The 21767-nt window shown below is 40.1% G+C and overlaps 1 protein-coding gene across 2 annotated transcripts in view; it reads left to right on the top strand.

Moving 5' to 3' along the window:
* The first annotated feature begins 2834 nt into the window (after positions 1 to 2834).
* Positions 2835 to 21767, top strand: part of LOC134858059 (E3 ubiquitin-protein ligase HECW1) — a 113079-nt gene continuing 94146 nt past the window's right edge. The window contains exons 1-5 of one of the 2 annotated variants that reach the window (XM_063873924.1): positions 2835 to 3019; positions 6251 to 6308; positions 9179 to 9500; positions 12795 to 12902; positions 16891 to 16985. In XM_063873924.1, coding sequence (XP_063729994.1) covers positions 6282 to 6308; positions 9179 to 9500; positions 12795 to 12902; positions 16891 to 16985 — 552 coding nt within the window. In that variant the 5' untranslated portion in view covers positions 2835 to 3019; positions 6251 to 6281. The remainder of the gene's footprint in view (positions 3020 to 6250; positions 6309 to 9178; positions 9501 to 12794; positions 12903 to 16890; positions 16986 to 21767) is intronic. The other variant, XM_063873926.1, reaches the window with a different exon arrangement.

The raw sequence follows: 21767 nt of genomic DNA, 5'->3' as shown, positions 1-21767 counted from the left end.
TTACCAACTAAAAATTTTGTTGCCAATCAGTAGGCCCCTCTTATGTATAATATGTATAATAATGTCTAATAATGCAAAATAAAAAAAACATCCCTTCAACATTAATACACCTGTTAAGTATGGATACTGAAATAAAATAGTTGTATCATATAGCAAGTAATGCTTGGAAACAGATTAATAAATGTTTCTGTCTTAACACAGAATGGCAAAGACTTTAGTTCTATATAAAACTAATTTAATCTCAAAACCAGGGGCGGCTGGCCCATAGGGGGCGATAGTGCACCGCCCTCCTTAAGCCAAACGAAAAAAAAAAAAAAAAAAAAAAAAGAGAGAAAAGAGTTTATTTTGCCGGTCTAAGTCTTAATAGTATAGTCCAAACAGCAGCCTGAATATCGCTGCGACAATCAGCAGCCTGGATGTCACTGTCCAACCAGTAGCCCCGCCCCCTTGGGGCGATATCAGTCAGATTGAAAATCGCCCCAGGCGCTCTCATAGACTTACATGTTGAGACTCGTTTTTTCAAAAATCGAACGATACAGTGCATTTCTATGGGCTCCGGGGGGGCTTGCCCTAACGTGATTTCGTCATACGCAGTTACGCACTGATGCGTGCTCGGACGTACAGCGCGCGCGTCATGCCTGTTGGGTCTGTTGGTTTTCTATACCTTTACTAAACCTGTAAACTGTATAGTGGTAAATGGAATATGTTCTGGAAAATTTTGATTAATTACAGTTTTGATTATAGTATAATTTGATTTGATTATTGCTATGGCATCCATGATGGCTATAAATTGTAGACTGTGCTAAAAGTGATTTCAAGGGCAAACTATTAGATGACAAACTATCTGTTAATGTGTGTTTTATTGTGGAACCAAATGTATTGTATATTTTATGTCTGGGGTTGCATCTAGTGGTTGAAAACCAAATTAAACAATGAGATGTGACACTGTAAAGCTGGCTATCTGACTTTTATTTATTATTATTTTACCCATTGAATGGGTCATCTTAGCCATCATCACAACTTTTGCCCCCCCTGAGAAATTTGTCAGGAGCCGCCACTGCTCAAAACCCAACAGATGAATGGTGCCACAGTTTCCTCATTAGCAGCACTCATAATATGTTGCTGTGGCTGCTTAGCACAGATGCCTCCGTTCATTCACTATGTGTAACGTTTGTATGCCACAACACCAATTTTAACATGATATGTCTCTATTATTGTTATATTTTCTACATATAACTTATCTTCTGACTATATATTGTTGTTTATCTGGCCCCTCTCCCTCTTTCCTTGTCTCATCTCCCCTATTCATCTGAGCTTTTATATCAGACCACTTCTTGAATTTTTATCCATTCCTTTTTTATTAAATTTCCCCTTTTTCTCGGTGTTTGCTTGATATTATCCCTCCATTTACATTAAACATTTGTCAATACAAGGCACTTATCACAACCAAAGAATACACCCTAGGGTTCATCTCTGACTTCACTTATTACTTTAAGTTAATTGTAATGTTTATGTTTGCATGGTTAATTTGTTAATAACGCAAAGCTCAATAGTATCATAAAAATGTTTGTGAAATGAATTCCACAATAAAAAATATCGTGTGGTGTTTTATTTTTTCAATAAAATGATTACTTTTGTCAATTTTAAACACGTTTTAATAAAGTAATAAGACAGATAGGGCTAACATCTGCCTAAATATTTTCATAAATAGTTTTATAAATTACGTTTGCGTAATTGAAATGAAAATATAATATTTCACTATCATTTAGTGCTTGTATAAGCTTTTTGGTTTGAGCGGCATTGTGTTTCTGTTGTCGTTCTGACAGGCATGCGCATGTTTTCCCCCCTTTTGTTTATCATTGCTGTTGTTTTATTCTTTCATTTCAATTTTATTTTTGACTGTCAATTGTATTATTGTTCCCAAGGGTATTGAAGTTTTATTTATTTATTTATTTTGTTTCTCACAGTTTTGAGAATTTATTGTTGGTATAATTGTTATGTGATTGCTGTTTTTATTTGTTTTATTGAGCTGTTATTTGTATTTTTATATGTGTATTTTTTTTTATTATTGTTGTTTTTTTTGTTTATGTTCTCCTTTTGACTGGAAATGGCGACATTTCTTTCAGTAAGGGTAAGTGTGTTTGAGCATGCGCAGTGTGTTCGGGAGTTGTTGTGTAGTAGGACTCGACACTAATAAACGGAGGCGCTGTCTGTGACGCTCCTAAAGTACCTGAGTTCCTGAGTTTTTTGTAGTATTGCAGGAATATCTGCAACATGAAACCTGAGTATTTACTAAAGGGTAAATACATCCTGGATGCTCAGTTCACTGTTTTCCAGTTTGATTTATGCCCACAGCTCCAAGATGTAGTGAACGGCATATGTTCCAGAGGAAGCATTTATCGACGGCGCTCTGCCTCTTCTGCAACTCTTTGAATGAAAACGATACAGGAGAGGTGAGAGGGATGTGCATAGGAACGTGTTTATAATATGGGATGGGGCAGACACAAGGAGAAAAGTGGGTTTTCTGATTGGCTGTAAGGCATTGGTACCCGGCTCTATCCGACAAAGTGATTTCGAAAATGACCAGAAGTGGAACCTTCAGAATAAAAGCACATTTTAAATTGCAATTGCCTATATCCGAAAAGTTATATTTTTTTTTTAACGTGTAATTGTTTTACAGATATTAACAAAAAATTGGTTATATCAAATGTATGTTCATTCATGAATAACCCCTAAAACTACAACACATAATACGACTACATGGCCAGTGTTGGCTGTGACCGGAAACTGTATGTTGTATTTCGGCTAGCTTTACTGTGGTCCAAAGAAAAAGGGAAGGATGTGATTACAGCCTCTGTCGCGTGCCTCATCGGCCCTTTACACTGTACGCTGTTTTGTGTGTTCCTCCTGCCTTTTTACCGTCGAAATGGAGCTCGGTGGAAATTGGCAGGCGTAAACCTCTTCGAATTCTCACCCTTACCTTAAGAGAATGATCCACCGGCAAGTTATTTTATCCCAGGTAGGTCGTGTGTATTGTTCCTGTGTAATGTTAGGTGATGTAGCCTATCATATCAGTCTCCAGCAGCGGCCCATCGCTCTGTCTTTCTGTCCTGTTTGCAGTTAACCATTCGCTTCTATTTAGAACATCGAGTGATTATGAGGGGTTAATCAGTTGCTTGCACACACGCCGAGATAACGTACGGATATTTCGCTGTCTCTTGTGTTCATTATTCAGCAAGGACTACATAACGGTCCAACAACTAAGTGAACATGTTTTTTTAGGGGGGCTTCAACATACGGTTCTACCGTAACCTAGCTTAATGTTCTGCCGTTGCTAGCAAGCCACATAAAAAAGTTGTCATTGTATTAGGTCAAATAAAAAGCAAACTGAGTAAATGAGCCATTGGATTTGTGCGGAATCAAAGAGCGGATATGAATATGATAAAGTATTGAGTCATCCTTCCTGTTACATTTTAATATTTGTGTGTAGCAACGTAAATAAACAATAATTTAGAATGGTGTTTAACGTGATGGGCCATAGCTTCGCCCCTCTTGCTCTTCATTTGGGATGCAGGCTACTACGAACCGTAATATAAGGAGAGACTAACCCTCCCTCTTTGTGTGGGGATTCCCACCCTCAAAATCCTCTTAAAGCAACAATCGACGGGTGCATTTTCTTCTTCCCTGTGGGCTGTCATGCAAATGAGTCGTCTATAATAACATAACAAACATGCAATAATCATCACATCTTAAACCTTAAAAAATAGGGTTTTTTCCCCCGGCAAACAACTTTTTCTTTAAATCCCTTATTTATGTAATCGCACATATTGCTTTTAATTTTTGGAATATTTTAGTACGCTTGAACAGAATATCTTTAGCTACTTGAAATTATTCAACTACGAAGCTACCGGCCATACATCTCCAATTGTAACACGAACAGTAGTTGACTTTGGAAATTGATTATATTTTTTACATGTGAAATAAGACAATTCAGACACATGTTAATATTGTTTGAATCATTATGTCCAGAGCTCTGCAGATTAAATTGTTCGCCATTGCTGCCTTTCATGTAATATTGGGAAAATAATAAATTAAAGAAAATCATAATGAAAAAAGCAAATATGCAATAATGTTTACTTTCACCATTTTAAGTTAACAGAGAACATCATTTGTATTTATTAACAGTACAGTATGTTGCCCTCTGCCAGACATGCATAAACTCTGGAGCAAACAGCCTCCAGAGTATACAGAATTGTATTGTATTGTTATGTTGCATGTTTAACAGTGTTAACTAGTCTTTGTGAAAGCCAGGCTTGGAATATTGTTGTTTTTAAAAAACAGCTGCGTGGAGATTTGACTTACATGATCCCAGATCACTGAGATAGTTGTAGTTGTCCAGGCCAGGCAAGGGGTATCCACAGATCCATCAATGATGACACCTGCTGAGACTATTTTTTTTTTTTTTTCAGTGACAGAGCCAAACAATTTTCAAAGCAATGGCCAAATCTAAGACCATGGTTGGCACAAACAGAAGTTAGTTATTTAAACCCTTTTCTTTCTCTATTGGATAGAAAGTAATAGAACGGAAAATATGTATTATTAATTGGAGTATTAAGAATTGGAGGAGAGGTAATTTGAGAGATATACCGTATCAATAGCTTCATTTATTTAACATCAAAAAGCTAATGTAAGTTCTCATCATCCAGTTTTATTGTATTAATCTCAATTGTATGTTGATGGTTGGTGTATGTCCCATGACTTATAACATCCCCTTGACCCACTAAGACGTCCTCTTGCAAAATCTTTTATCCACTTCTGTCTTATTCTTTCATATCATATAATTGATTAACCAGACATTTTCTTGAACAAATAACAATTTAAACTACTATACCCTCATCTAACCATTTGAACCCCATCTAAATTTTGGCCTGGCTGACTTTTATTTTCTAGATTTTTACCAAAATATGATCCAATTATCTCAGCAGAATCAGTTCAAGTGAGGGACCGCAATAAGGTAGTAGCAATAAAATATTCCAATAATTGCACTTTATTTTTGTCCGTATCTTGTTCATGAAACACATTAGTGCCTAAAGTGCATATCAGCTTTCATTTGTGAAATGTACAGCAAACATGAAGTCAAGGTTCTATTTAGAGAGCAATGATTAGATCATAGCTACAGTATGGTTACCCATTCTTTGAACCATAAGCTGAAGGAGAACTACATTAGAGTGATCAAGGATATCTTAACTTATCATTTTGTACTGAATAATTTCAATTTTCCTACAGAGGCAATCCAGTCTTTTTCTGCCTGCTCTACATGAATGCTGTATTAGAAATCATGGAGGCTTGAATCCAATTGTACTAGTAAATCAAGTCTCAAAACAAGTAAGAACGACAACTGGGGATCCCTGTGCAGGTGACCAGCTTATTGTAATTTAGAAAGACTGATAAGAAATTATGGACACCAGGAAAACGCTAATTTATTTTCTTCTTGGATTTCAATTATCAGTTTTCATCAACTGACTCTCAAATCTTAGATTTATGATTGGCCTTGCCTTGAATGCACCAACTGCATGTATGCCACAGCATAACAGGCACCAACCTGCATTACAAAATCTCCCATTAATTCAAGTAAGAGGTGGACTTTACCACTACAATCCTGTTGTAATGCTGGTAGATGGAGGGCTCAGGCATGTTTCAAACACTTGGTGTGACTGTTAGAGTTGGGAACGAAATTAGAGCAGGAGGTAGGCAATGCTTCACCCCACAAACAACCATATTGCATCAAAGTCTTCCTACCAGAGGTGAGCCACATTCACTTGACCATTACGAAGGAAATTATTTTACATCATATTCCTGCTAATATAATTTCATTCTTTGATGGCTTGCCTCTCAGCTGCATCAATGCGAACAATGTGACATCCATAAATGCATATGGTAACTGATATATGTGAAAATGAGAAGTTATTTTTGTTGCTGCCTTGAAAGTGTTTTAAGTTGAATATCATTGGACACTGATGTATTGATGTAGTGTCTTTGTGAAGGTCACATTGTTTCTCCATCTGAGCTTTTGCTCCTTCTTAATTATTCATATTTTTATCTGACATAGATGGAATATGACAATCTGAGTTTGCAGTTTCCTTTCCTGAACCAAACTGCCACACCTAAGTCCTACCTTCTACATTCACAGCCTATGCTTTTTATTTCTATGGTTTGTAACAACCCATCCTTCTCCTCCCACTTCCCTCAGGTTTTGGTGTACTTTGGGTTGACTGGTCAATATGCTGATGCAGCTCTGTAGTATCAAGGTCAGTGCCCCCCCCCCCATCACCCTCTCCATTTGCCTGATTATCACCACCAAGTTTTTCTTGTAGGATATTAAGGCAGGGTGTCAAGACCATTAAACTGTACATTTATTTCACAATATTATGTCATGCATTATATTGAAATCTGATTGTGTAAATGCCAAGATTAAATCTAACTGCATTGCATATTTATTATGATACAGTATATTCCAAATCAATAAAAATCAGTAATGATGCTGGCTATTCTCTCATTTGCATCTTGCATGGTAACACAAACAGGCCCATGACTTTTACATTGTGCAGTCATATAACCTTTCTACATTATCAACTGCATGCACAAAGTGCCTCAGCATTTATCACAATCTGTCAAGGCTGACTGAGTTGTGCCCTAAAGCTCCTTTCCAAGTAGAGCATTCTCTGATCAGAAGAAAAACCCTCCCTCACATTTGGACTTGCTGGTAACAATGCTGCATTTTGAAGGGATCACAGTATCCATGCTGAAAATATTTAAAACCTTAGTTTTTCTTCAGAATCAGAACCATAGTTGTTAATTTATCCCAGGGGGTAACTAGTTTGTGCAACAGTTGCAAAAATTAGAACAAAAATAAATAAATAAATATAAAAATAAGAAATGTAAGTAAATATGCATAGTTAAAGTCATTGTAGCCACTCGGACACAGCGTATGAGCCACAGGATTGAGGCAGGACGTCTTCAATTGGAAGGGGGTCCTCTGAAGACTCAGGCTCATGTTGAAGTCTTGGGGTAATCCCTGTTGGTGCAAACAGCCTAGAACACATTGATGGAAACGTTGTCGTCCCGTTAAACCCGAGATATTCCATCTTACTCTTGGCTAACGCCGTTAGCTCATGCATTTCATTACCCAGTGATCTTGCGTTGCCCACAATGTGAAAGGGTAGACACAGCTTGTATCTCTTTTTCTGCAAGTGTGAACCTAGCCTTGGGTTGCAGTAAAATTGTCCAAAAAATTTATAAAATGTTATGCAATATATACATAACTTGTTAGGACAACATTTATCACTGTGTATATAACCATTCAAACATGTTTTCAAAGATTTTTTAAACCCCCACACAATTCAGTAAACACTATGAAATGTTGACTTTTTTGATAATTTTACAGTAAACAAGTAACGTTCATATTTGGCCTTTTGAATAATATAGTGTTGAACGTTCAAAACAAAGCACTTTGGCAGGTAACATCATAAGTTGTAAAATGCTTATTGTAATGGAAACTTCTGGGACAAGGAGTCGAAACAACGAGAACATGGGAGAGCTCGAACCTGATGGCAAACACTCTAGATGTATTTTTTGTGTGCTCAAATCCACTGTTGTGAATGTAGACGATTACGGCTGTTTGTTTAGTTGAAAGGCCAGGGGTGATCTTTTAATCTATTATACTGATCATACTATAAAGCCATTGAAAATAATATAATATAATAGTATTAGTTTATTATAAGCACGTCTGGGTCTCTGTGTCATTTAAGCTTTGCATTGTTTGTGTGTGTGTGACACAAGCACATTTTGTGTCAGTGAGTGAGCGTGAAAGAGATGATGTTAGCATCTGGCGCTAGCTAGCTATGCTAATGGGTATAAGAAGCTATTATATATATCTTCCCTGGGGAGCATGCCCACGGACTCTCCTACTGCATATGATGTGAGATCCACTCACCACTTAAAACATGTTCACATGGATAGGACACTAATTTCTACTTTCTATTTTGGTAGTAGATTGGTCAACTATAGAGACTTTTAATACATTATTTACATGTAGTATTGTGTGTTCTTTGGATACTGTATTGACATATACAGTATATAAAAAACAAAATGTATTTCTTCATTTTTTTTCAAACCCCAATGTTACTAGATTCAATCGATCACGCCCCTGGTTCAACTGGAGGGAATTAATGAAGTAATCAGTGAAGGAGCTTTTTATACTATAAAGCAGCTGTGTGTGCAGCATTTACTGTGCATAGCTATAACCCAACCATGTTTTGCCTATTCTGGCTGGAGTGTTCTGGCACTTATAAAAACAGCACTACACCCATGTGTCAGTTTCCAGCTTTCAGTGAGTAGGCCTTCTCACACACACACATCTACAACCTTAGAATAAAGTACAAACTTTTACTGTTTTGATTAGACAATATATTGAGTTATTACAGTTTCATCTGTGTTATATTTTTGCCGTTCAGCCGCAGATCTCTCCTTTCACTGTCACCCTGCGTCTGTTTCTTATTGGTTAGGTGGTCCTTTGTCTGAAAAGGTTTGAGAAACACTTCTTTATAAAATCAGACTTTAGGTATCAAATCAGAGACGGGTATTAACCATTAGTAAAAAATAGTGATTGGTGCATCAGGATAATTGCCTGAAGTGTAGTAATGATTTATACGCTTCTTTGGTTGCTAGTTGCACACACTCTGTCTTTCTTAGAGAGTAAAATGACACAATTTTCAAGTATTACCTAATAAGAGCTTATTTGCTTTTAGCTGCATTGTCAACATGGAACAAAAAAAAACATTGAATTGTGTCCTGTTGTAGAGAGACATGACCTTTTTTGCTGAACATAAATGAATTAACACGATACAAGCTTTACAGTAAATATTTTTTTAAAGTATTTCCTAATATCAATCCATACACACCACATGTAAAATAACGGTCCTTTCTCCACACTCTGTATTTTTTTTTTTACATTATTACATCTTAGGTTCAGCCCCATTCCTTTCACAATTGGTCAAAGTAAACTCCCTTTTATTGAGCAGGATGACTACGTTTTCTCTGGAAAAAATGAAAACAAGTGTTGCATTGAAAACTGTGATACGGATCCTTAAGCTACAATGGCTGTGTTTTTTTCTTGTAGAACTTGTACCAGAATAGGTTCGTTGGCCTGGCTGCCATGGCCTCCCCTACCCGCAGCAGCCAGACTCGTCAGCGCTACAAGAATGCGGTTCGTCACAGTTACGGCCCAGACAGCTTTGCTGTCAATGGTCTGAATCAGGAGGAATTCATGATGGGATTGCCTCGGTCCACCAGTGACACTGATTTGGTCTCTCCTGACACTCGCTCCACCCTAACCATCAGCTCCTCCCAATACACCATAGCCCAGTCTGAAGACCTCGTAATCACATGGGATATCAAAGAAGAAGTCGATGCTGGGGACTGGATCGGCATGTATCATGTTGGTAAGTGATCTGTGATATGATGACATTGAATGTTAGAATTGGACATAGATACAAGATGTGAGGCCATACCTGTCATTTATAAATTGAGAAAAGGGCTACTGTTTGTAAAATCAAACACAAGGATGAAGTTGTTACATTGTTAAGACCCCTCTACAGAGGAGCAATAAGTAACATGATATTAAATGTCAGCCATCATGTTTCTGCTATAATGTATGTAGTTCTAATGCAAATATATTAACTTATCCCAATAGAGCGCCACAGGGATGACGTATTTTTGTAGGCCAACCCGGAAGTAAGCTGCGCATGGGTTCCCTCGACAAAAAAACAATGCAATTCCTCCATAGGCTTTTGGAATATTGTAAAAAACAAGATATGTGGAAAACAAACCTGTTTGATAAATGCACGTTTTGTTCAGCCGGATAATCTCCACATGTTTACCCTACTTTTATAATTTTCGAATCATAAATCTAATCGCCAGAAGCCAAATGCTAACGTTATGCTATAAACAAACTACAGAGGAGTACAGCAGGGTCGCAGGCTTCAACGTCAAGCCAACTTAAGATCGTTTCAACCGACTTTCGTGTGCTTGCATATTTTAACAAAGCTTTTCCTTTTAACCACACTGAATTAAACTAGAAGTATTTCAAGCAGAACAGGGGAAAACAAACCTAGCGGGAGTGTTTACGTGTTCGGCATATTGACTTGCAACGTCCTCGACAACTTCTGTAGTCCTATTCAGCCACTTGTTAACAACCATCGTTTTTAAGACAGGTAAACTCTTCGAAAATCACCTATGGGGTCACTGCTGATGTATTTAATGTTGTAGAACAAAATGTGATCCGTCTGTTAAATGTGTGTCAACCACAGACCTTATTTCGATCTTTCTTCCAAAATCCTATGGAGAAATCGCATTGACTCTGAGACGAGGGAACCGGTGTTCCAGTTTAAATGGATTGCGGTTTAAATGGTGGCGTTTGTTTACCTTTTCCACCAGATGTTGTGGTTGCCCGGTTCGTCATTTTCACGTAACTTGTGTGTCTGAAGTGTGACCGGACAACGGAGAAAAAACCTCGGCGAAAATACGTTAACATCACCAGATCATGTAAAATGCGCATGTCGAGATCACCTACAGACAACAACAGAACATATGCTGGCCAAACAATAAAAATGAAAATAAACAATATTCATACTCCAGTGACAGAACCCGTACATTTGGGCAATATATATCTCAACCATGAATGTTACTCATTACGCCACAGAACGACTCAAACAGTGCCCTGCTTGAACCATATAGATGTTATCAGCTCTTGTCAGCGGTTTATAAATCACCGTTTAACATGGATGAAATAAGCCCCACCCATGTTAACTGGTGGTATTCACAATATGACACAGGCAGACGCTGCCAACGCAAGCCTCAAAAACGAATGCAAAAGCCATGTGTTATGGACAAAACACAAGCTGGGCCATCTGAAAGGATATTGCTTTGTTTTTGCGCCTAAAAAGTGCATATAGTGACCATTACAAAGCACATATCAAACGCTATGAAAATAGCCGCTGTGAGATACGAACCCAGTCATGCTTTCAAAAGGTATTAATCTACTGCCTTACCGCTAATGGCCTGATGTACTGTTCAGACTTTGAAAAAGTAAGTTGAGTATTTCATATTGACAAATTGCTTGTAGCTGTTCCCAACAATTGGGAAAAACAGAAACAATGACATTGAAATTGATCACTGGATGAATTAGCAAATTAGGTGGCAAAGGATATATATATAGCTGTTTAGACGGGCCATTTATAATCGTCAGCATGGATGGAAAAAGTGCTGACATAATGTCAAAGAAGGGCAAACCTTGCATAAAGTATATAGACCAACTCGTTCATAGAGCCAACACCACGTCTGCCGCACAAATGGCAAACTGGTTCCCCATCCGCAATGACTGACCCATCCTCACCTCAGTCCCCGTCCCCGTCCCCACCTCAGTCCAGCCCTACATTTCCACAAGTACAAGAAATACAAGCAGACACTCTGGAAACTGGTAATTATGGATTTATTTTGTCGATTATTGATGAAACTGGTGGCTGGTCTCTTTGATTAGCAGGGGATCAGCCATCTGCGAATGGACATAGCCCAACAGCTCATCAAGGAAACGGGCTGGGTTCTAATTTGTTTTCAGTTTTTATTGTCATGCAAGTGCTATTTATTTCATCCAATAACATGGCTATCTGTAATCAGCAGATGATTTGTCTGAGCTATGTCTGGTGCGTGGCGAACATGACACCCATGACGAATGGGTCAGGCAGTTTGGAGCACTTGAAGTTGATTACTGTAATGTTTTTATTATACAACTGTCCTAAAGCATATCCTTTTTTTTTTTTTCCCTTTTCTTTCAAAAGAGTGCACCCTTTGTAAAAGCTGGTATCACAGCCTTTTGTGGGGGAACCACCTGTGGACAAAGATTATTACTGGCCTGCATGTATTTGACGGCCAAACAATAAATAAAGTCCCTTACCAAACCATGCCTCTATTTGAATGTATCCAGTGATGAATTTGTAGCCAATTATGACAGTTTTTCTCAATTGGGAACAGCCACAAGCAAATAGTCAATAATAAATATTCACTTGTTGCTTCAACGTCTGAACGGTAGCTCAGGCCATTAGCGGTAAGGCAGTGGATTAATACCTTTTGAAAGCATGACTGGGTTCGTATCTCACAGCGGCTACTTTCATAGCGTTTGATATGTGCTTTGTAATGGTCACTATATGCATTTTTTTTTAAGGCTAAAAAACAAAGCAATATCCTTTCAGATGGCCAAGCTTGTCTATTGTCCATAACACATGGCTTTTGCATTCATTTTTGAGGCTTGCGTTGGCTGCGTCTGGATGTGTCATATTGTGAATATCAGCAGTTAACATGGGTGGGGTTTATTTCATCCATATTAAACGGTGATTTGTAAACAGCTGCTGACAAGACTTATATGGTTCAAGCAGGGCGTTGTTCGAGCAGTTGCAAAATGCTAACTTACTTCCGGGTTTTAGGACTCGTTCCTGCGGCATATACCCAAAGTATTGTAATATTATACATTTTTATTACACTAACATGTATACCAGTTCCTCCAATATGGGTTGGCATACCTAATATTTGTAGTAGATCAAGGCGATTCTTCGTGGAGAATCCATTGCATTTTATGTGACTGTAGTGTAAAGCGTAGGGAAATTAGTTATAAACTCTGACTTTCAATTAATTCATTGAGATGGAGTAGCAGTTTAGTTTGAACAGTTGTTACCTTTATTCAGACGAGGCTTTATCTGAGAACTTTCTGGACTACAAAAACCGAGGCATCAACGGATCTCACAAGGGACAGATCGTATGGAAAATTGATTCCACCTCCAACTTCAGTGACGGTAAGTAACAAAAACACTTTTTCACAATATAAACTATATACACACACACACACACACACATACACACACACACACACACACACACACACACACACACACACACACACACACACACACACACACACACACACACACACACACACACACACACACACACACACACACACACACACACACACACACACACACAAACAAGATTTGACCCTATTCAGTTTCCCAAGATAGTTTTGTTTTAGTGACTATATAAGCGTTGAGTGTCATAAGAAGATTATACATTTCGGAAATTATACCCTTTTTTTCAGGCAAGATTTCAAGGTAATTTTGGGGTTGCATGTGAAAAGGTGAAATTGGGTTTTAACAAAATGGTCCATTTGCATGGAATATTTCTCAAAGACCTATTGGAGCATCAAGCGTGTGTGCAGTTCTGGGCTGATTGACGGGGTATCCAAATAGCAAAAATTTGGTCCGATTCTGATTGATATAGAGAGGAATACAAAGATCTAAAAGCCAGGTATAAATCAGAGGGGTTACAATAAATTATTTGTACAGTCGCAAATTTGGGGAATTAGGTGGGACGCTGCTTTTTCCTTTCACTGATGGGCCAGTAACCTACCTGCTTTATCACCATGTTCATTTAATGACCCCCATGTGTGCAGAAGTAGTTGTTCATCCTTCGTAATATACAACAAATTAAATTCACTGTGCAGGTATAGTCTTGTTTTTTACAATTATGGAGTGAGAATTGTAAAGTAAAGTGAGTTTTTAAGATTTATTTTTTTTATCATATATTGATTAAAATGTGTGCATAGATTTTGTACCGTATATACAAAAACAAGTTTTACATTAATTCCAGTGAGACACTGGAGGGCCTGTGCCAGCGGGCTTTCTCCTTCTGGTATGGTCCCTTTTCAGGCCCCACTGTGAGACTGTCCTGCTAACCCAGGGGGAATAACGGAAGGAGATAAATGATGTTTGTAAATAAAGGTTCATTCAACGGCCCCAGAATAACAAGGGGCAGCATAAAACAGTCCAAAAAGAAACAAATTCCAAAATATGGCACGCCAGGTAGTGCTTTTCAGGGGCTTGCGCATCTCCTCTCCAGAACCCAGCCTACTGCAAGAGGCCAAAACCAGGTTAACAGCATGCTTTTATTTAGTGACTTATTATCTGATTGTGATCAACTGTCTGGTGTCGGGCTGAGCCACTCCCATCACTCCAGCAGCTGGCACTTTAATCACACCCCACTGCCACATCCCCCAAGCCTTTCATATTTAGTTTGCTCTATTTTTCATATTTTCGGAAACACCATGGAGTCCAAGAAAACAATTATATCTCTTATAAATTACCACTAATTACTGATTATTTAAATATATTTAGTGATTGAGATTTAACATCTGAAAACATGTGGAAGTTGAATAATACTTCATTCCAGTGTCTGTTGAATTCCAACACGAAGAAAGGTTTTCAGTAGTTTATAGAATAAAAATAATAAAAATGTTCAATTTACTCAAACACATACCTATAAACACTAAAACCAGAGAAACTGATAATTTTGCTTATACAGTATAATATATATTCAAAAACATCAGTAATAATCCCCCCAACTATACGAATGAACACACAAAGTATACATACAAAGGATACAATTAAGAAAAATGCATGAAAACTTGTGTAAGGGTTGAAATGTGTCAAGGTTTGTTCAGTGGACTGGGAGTTTTTATGTAAAAAAAGAGAATTGACGGAAAAGTGGCCTGTCCTGTCGACTCCTGCCTCGCCTGTCCAGTCGACTCCGGCCTGGCCTGTCCAGTCGACTCCGGCCTGGCCTGTCCTGTCGACTCCGGCCTGTCCTATCGACTCTGGCCTTGCCTGTTCCTGCTCCGTTGGGGGTTCCGCCTTCACCTGTTCCTAAGGGGGTCCAGCCAACACCTATTCCTGCTCCGTTGGGGGTCCTGCCATCACCTGCTTCGCTTGGAGTCCTGCCGCCACCTGTTCCGATAGGGGTCCCGCCAACACCTGCTCATGTTCCCTTGGGGGTCCCACCATCACCCGTTCTCATGGGGGTCCCGTCAACACCTGCTCCTGATACGTTGGGGTCCTGCCATCCCCCGCTCTGATGGGCGTCCCGCCGACTAGGCGTACTATTCCGTTGGGGGTCCCACCGCCGCCTGTTCCTTTGGGGGTCCCACGTCACCTCTTTCGATGGGGTTCCCGCCAACACCTGCTCCGTTGGGGTCCTGCCGTCATCTCTTCCGATGGGGGTCCCGCCAACACTTGCTCATGTTCCCTTGGGGGTCCCGCCGTCACCCGTTCTGATTGGGGTCCCATTAACACTTGCTCCTGCTCCGTTGGGGGTCCCATCACCTGCTCCGTTGGGGGTCCTGCCGTTACCTGTTCCAATGGGGGTCCCGCCAACAACTGGTCTTATTCCGTTGGGGGTCCCGCCGTCACTTGTTGCGATGGGGGTCCCGCCAACACCTGCTCTGTTTGAGGTCCCGCCGTGACATGTTTTGTCGGGGGTCCTGCCATCACCTGTTCAGATGCGGGTCCCGCCAGCAGCTGCTTCTATTCCGTTAGGGGACCTGCCGTCACCTGTTCCGATGGGGGTTCCGCCGTCCCCAGTTCCGCCGGGGATCCCGCCGACACCTGTTCCCTCTCTGTTGGGGGCTCCACCATCCACCATTGGGGGCTCCACCATCCTGCGGGTCCTCCGGAGCGGTCCTGCAGCCCTCCAGAGGGGTCCCACTGCTGCCTACGCCGGCCTCCTGCCCTTCCTTTAGCGTGATCCTACCGCTGCCTACGCCAGGCTTCTGCCCGTCCTCCAGAGGGGTCCCATCGCGGGTTCCGCCGCCCTAAGGCCCGTCCTCCAGAGGCGTCTCGCCGTCCTCCAGCCGGTCCTCCAGCCGGTCCTCCAGAGGAATCTCGCCGTCCTCCAGCCCGGCCCCCAGAGTTTCCCCGCCGCGTCCTCCGCCCCTGTCTCCCGGCCCCCAGTGTTCCCTCGCCATGACCTATGCGCCTGTCTCTGGGGCCTCACGGCCTCTGCCTTGCTACCGGGCCGTCCGCCCGAATCCTTCATCCGGACCCCCTCCACCCACCCTGCTGGGTTTTGTTGACTTTTTTTGTGATGTCTGGAATCCGTCCCTTAAGGGGGGATTATATAAGGATTTCAGTTTCTGTATTTTTCATTTACTGTTTTACTTTGAAATGTGTCTTGTTTTGTCACTTCCTGTCTTGTCTTGTTTACTAACTGTCTTGTCTACTTTACTTCCTGTCTTTAGTGTCCCTCCTGTCTGATTGTCTGATCGTGCTCAGCTGTTGCCCCTGTGTGTCACCTCCCCCTTCCCAGCTGTTACTTGTCTTGTGATTAGCCTCCTCTGTATTTAGTCTGGGCTTTCTTTTGTGTTCTTTGTCGCGTTGTCGTCTTTGTCATCGTTGTTTGTCGTTTGTCTGTTCCCTGAACCCTTTTGGATCTCCCTTTTTCAGCCCTCTTACTGGTTTGTCCGTGTTTTAATTTAATACTTTTCCTTCGTTAGACTTTTTGTCTGCATTTTTGTTAACAGCTTTTTTTTATAAGTAAAAGCTCGCCCCTTTGTTATGTTGGAAGCCCTGCCTCTTACTTGCTTCTGCACCTGGGTCCTTTCCCTAATCCTGACAGTATTGCATCACAAGGATATGAACAACAGTAAAGATGGTACATAAATTACAATTTTTGACCAGAACATACACTTTGTGTAAATTTACTGTAGGTTCACATTATCAATAGTAATTTCTAAATCTCCATCGATGTAATTTAAATGTACATAATCATATAGGATATCACTCAGGACTCTCATTGCTTTAGACTCAAATGTAAACATATAAAACATCTAAAACCCCCAAACCTGATTTGTATCAAGATCAAAAAGGCAATGTGGGGATAGGAAACTAATTATCATTTAATTTTCTCTAAATCATGTATATCTCTCTTTCCCTCTCATCTCATCCTTATCAGGTGAGACCCAGGTCTGTTTCAGGTACTACCATGGCGTCAGCGGAGCACTGAGGGCTACGACACCCAGCATAACCATAAAGAAAGCTTCTGCACCTGTGAGTCCGACCAAACCTTATAGCTTTTTTTTGGCGTTATGCAGGTTTTGAGATATGTGGCGCTTCATTGGTCTCTAAGTATCATCTATCTGCAGCCCAACCTCTTTATTTATGTTCATTTCAGTCAGTCATGTCAATCAACCGTAGTGGTGAAGTAGCTACTGTGTAATTTGACCTTGCAAGGCAACAAGCTATTCTTGAAATAGGTATGCTGCATTCACACATAACAGGAATGAACTATTGACGTGACATTTTACAAATTGAAATTTGCTGTAAAATGCTCTGTTCTTTAAACGAAACTTGGTGCTCTCAGAATTTTTTTTTATAGACCCTCATAATAGTGACTTAATACATTTCAGTGTTAGAAATAAATTGGTAAACATTTAGTACAAAACCTATTCAAACCACAATTTCGGAGGTTGAGTTCAAATATCAACAACACTTCTCCAAGATCGCAGACTTCAGCTTAAAGGAATAGTAAATTTGGTTTGTGGTGAATCTTAGCAACACCAGCTAGTCAGAATCAGAATCAAGTTTATTGCCAGGTACGTTTACACATAAAGGAATTTGCTTTGGTGTCTCGTTGTGCAAACATATACAATCTAAGAAAAAAAGTTGCAATAGTAGGTAAAAAATATAAATATAAAGTATAATAAATAAATAATAACTAGTGGCATAAATGGAATAATTGACCACCTTTCTTAATAATACATTTTATTTATAAAGGCGCCTTTCAGGGCTCTCAAAGTTGCAGTACAATCTACACAAAAAAACAAGACAAAATAATTGATAGAAAACAGGGGACTTGTGATGTGATCAGGGTGGAAATGCCAGTTTGAAGAGATACTGTATGTTCTGTGACGTGATTTGAAAATGGAGAGAGGGTCAGTATTCCGAGTGTCCGTTGGGAGGGAGTGCCAGAGACGGATTGCAGAGCGGCTAAAGGCTCTACACCCCATGGTGGTTAAGCGGAAAGGTGCTGCAGTGAAGTGGATGGAAGCAGAAGACCTAAGAGTGCGGGTGGGTGTGTTGATGTGCAGGAGGTCGGAGAGGTACAGAGGAGTGAGGTTGTGGATAGCCTTAAAGGTGAGGAGCAGAATCTTATAATCTATACGGTGTTTGACAGGCAGCCAGTGAAGTTGCTGAAGAATAGGAGAGATGTGGTTAATGGAGGGGGTTCTGGTGATGATGTGGGCAGCAGAGTTTTGACCAGTTTGTGGATGTCCAATCAGTTTTCATTGTTAATGTAGTCAAGCCAATAATCCCAAAAGCTACATAGATTTGCAGCTGCAAAACCTGTTGTCATCCCTGCATCCAGTAGACATCTTGCTATTTGATGCGACAGTAACCTATTTGGATGCAACGAAAGAACTACAGGCTGTTTCAGCTTGGATTTCAAGTTTATAACTCAAGGAAGCAAGGAGTTGTTCATTTTTTAGATGCTGCTTGACTTGTAGTTGTTGAAGCCAGAGTTCAAGAAATGCTGCAGAGGAATGCAAAGCAGGTTTGAAACATCTACAGTGAAGGAAATAAGTATTTGATCCCCTGCCGATTTTGTAAGTTTGCCCACTTACAAAGAAATTGAAAGTCTATACTTTTAATGTTAGGTTTATTTTAACAGCGAGAGACAGAATATCAAAAAGAAAATCAAGAAATGTACATATACAAAATATAAATTGATTTGCGTTTAATTGTTGGAAATAAGTATTTGATCTCCTTGCAACCAACAAGAATCCTGGCTCCCCCTGAACGGTTAGATAAGTCCTCTCGCTTTAAGACAGTACTCCTAATATCAACTCTTTACCTGGATAAAAGACACCTGTCCACAGTCAATAAATCAGATTACAACCTCTCACCGAGGGCAAGACCATACACAGTTCTTGTGATCATGGTGAAACTAATGTCAGGAAATCAGGGACACAATTCTAGACCAGCACAATGCTGGAATAGAAGACAAGGCCACCAGCAAGCAGCTTGGTGAGAAACAGAAAAATCAATCACCTGGGGATCCACCATCTCAAAATCTCACCCCTTGGGGCATCAATAATCATGAAGAAGGTGAGGGGTTAGCCAATAACTACACAGGAGGGACTTGTTAATGATCTGAAGGCAGCTGGGACCACAGTCACCAAAAAAAAACTATTGGTAACACACTATGCTATGATGGATTCAAATCCTGCAGCGCCCGCAAGTGTCCCCTGCTCAAGAAGACACATGTACAGGCCGTCCGCCAATGAACCTCTGAATGATTCCGAGAAGGCTTATGAGAAGGTATTGTGGTCAGATGAGACCAAAATCAAGATCTTAGGCATCAACTCTACATTTTGTGTTTGGAGGAAGAGAAATGCCGACTATTACCCGAAGAACACCATCCCCAGCGACCAGCATGGAGCTGGAAACATTATGCTGTGGGGGGTTTCTCTGCCAAGGGGACAGGGCGATTCACTGCATCGAGGGGATGATGGAAGGGGCCATGTATCGTAAAATATTGGCTGATAACCTCCTTCCCTCAGACAGGACACTGAAAATGGGACATCGATAGGTCTTGCAGCACCACAATGACCCAAAACACCTGGCCAAGGCAGCTAAGGAGTGGCTAAAGAAGAAGCCCATTAAGGTGATGGAGTGGCCTAGCCAGACTCCAGACCTCCATCCCATAGAAAATCTGTGGAGGGAGCTGAAGGTTCGAGGTGCTAAGCATCAGCCTCCAAACCTTAAGGATTTAGAGACGATCTGCAGAGAGGAGTGGACCAAAATCCCTCCTGACATGTGAGCAAACCTGGTGACCAATGACAAGAAACATCTGACCTCTCTACTGTCCAACAAGGCTTTCTCCACCAAGTACCACGGCATGTTTTGCAAGGAGATCAAATACTTATTTCCCACAATTAAACGCAAATCAATTCACATCTTTTTTTAATGTACATTTCTGGATTTTCTTTTGGATATTATGTCTCTCAATAATAAAATAAACCTACCATTAAAAGTATAGACTGTTCAGTTCTTTGGAAGTGGGCAAACTAACAACATCGGCAGTGGATCAAATACTTATTTCCCTCAATGTCCTGCATGTACATGCCATTTCATTCTATTAAGACAATTTTTAAACTTCACCTTGCAATATAAAATGACCTGTTGTGACCTCAAGGATAATCTCAGCCTTATGAAACTTCCCCTCATAAACTATATAACGGGGGCTTTCATTCGATGTTTGTGGCATAAACTGCTGACCTGGAAATTACCTCTAAATATCCCTCATTCTTTCCCTGAAAAAAAAAAAAAAGAGCAAAATGGGTCTATGTGGGTCTCTACGGTTTAAGTGCTGCTGGGGTTGTGGTATCAACAATGGTGTAAACAACAAAGATTTATGATAGTGATTAATGATATTAACGAAACTTTTGTTTTAAACAATCATAAATAGGGGTAATAATAACTGGTACTACAAAGAAAGTGGACATCGCAATGGCTTTCAGAAGGAATTCCTTATTTGAAATGAATAATAATAATTATCATTATACTTTTACATACAAATTACATTTAGGGGGCCCTCTATTTGAATTAAGGGAAACAATAGAGAATTATTCACTCATAATACATTAAACTTGGAAAAGAAATCTGATTTATTATTTAATCAATGACTGGTAATATCAGTAGATGTTAAAAGTTGATGTAGGATTAAGGAATCCTTTGATCAAGAGGCAGCAATACCTCTTGTGTAACATTAAACATAACCAGCAGAATTAAATTGTTAATAAGACAACGCATTTCATACAGTATTATACAACAAAATGAACTGCTACAACAAAAGGAGTTTGTGTATACGCTACATCTCTTTTGAAGAGTGCATGCACTTGTCGTGGGCGCGCCAAAAAGAAGGTATGCATTGTCCATTGATATGTATGGAAGCTCCATATATTATCACCCTTGGGTATGTAAATTGGAAAACAAACCAATCATTTCATGCTCTGTCCATTGACAGACATCTATTATTAAAATCATCACCAAGCAAACCATATCTGCTCTAAATAAGAAAAGCAATCTGTTTTATTGTTCTGAACTGGTGATATGTACATGATTTGTAGTATGCCTCTTGTTCCTTAAGGCATCTCTTTCACAACCTCTAATATCCATACCTATGGTTTCTACTATATATGCAGTATGTGATTCTGGGCTGACTTTTCTAGTCCACCCCTTTTTAAAGCCTTTCTCAGTCAGACCCTGTTATCAAGAGGTTGTCAAGCAAGGTGATTGGGTTTCAGTGTTTGCCTTCCCATTCTGCTGCTGTAGCCCCCTGAAAATGCTGATGGATCCAGAACTTGATATGTACTTGCTTCCTGAGGACAAATGAATAAAAATAACCACGATAGGCAGGGAAGGGGGGAGATAGAGATAGGAGAATCGAGTCCACTCCAGGTAAGTCATTGAGGTTTCTGGACGTATAGCAGGGGGAGTTCAGAAGAGCAAACTGCTAGAGGCTCAGACAACAAAAGCAATACATGGAGGAGAAAATTGTAGAGATAGATAGACAGGAAAGCAGTGGAGGGAGATTTCTCTGCTTTGCCTGTTTTTCACTTTAGACAGAGAGGACAAAGCCCTTGATTTGTATGGGTGTGATGGACGTCATGTGTCTCCAGCTGGGACTGATGTCTCCCTGTCATCCTGAGAGAAGGAGCGGGAGGAGGACGAGGCTCAGCTGGAAAGCCTGGGTAACCATAAATATTCACTTTGTCCATATCTTTCCTTAAACTTACACTTGTGACAACTCATTCAGTCTTCTGCATT

The sequence above is a fragment of the Eleginops maclovinus genome, chromosome 21, assembly GCF_036324505.1.
Source record: "Eleginops maclovinus isolate JMC-PN-2008 ecotype Puerto Natales chromosome 21, JC_Emac_rtc_rv5, whole genome shotgun sequence".
NCBI lineage: Eukaryota > Metazoa > Chordata > Actinopteri > Perciformes > Eleginopidae > Eleginops > Eleginops maclovinus.
Note: the sequence above shows the minus strand (reverse complement) of the source record. Positions and strands in the feature narration are given on the sequence as shown.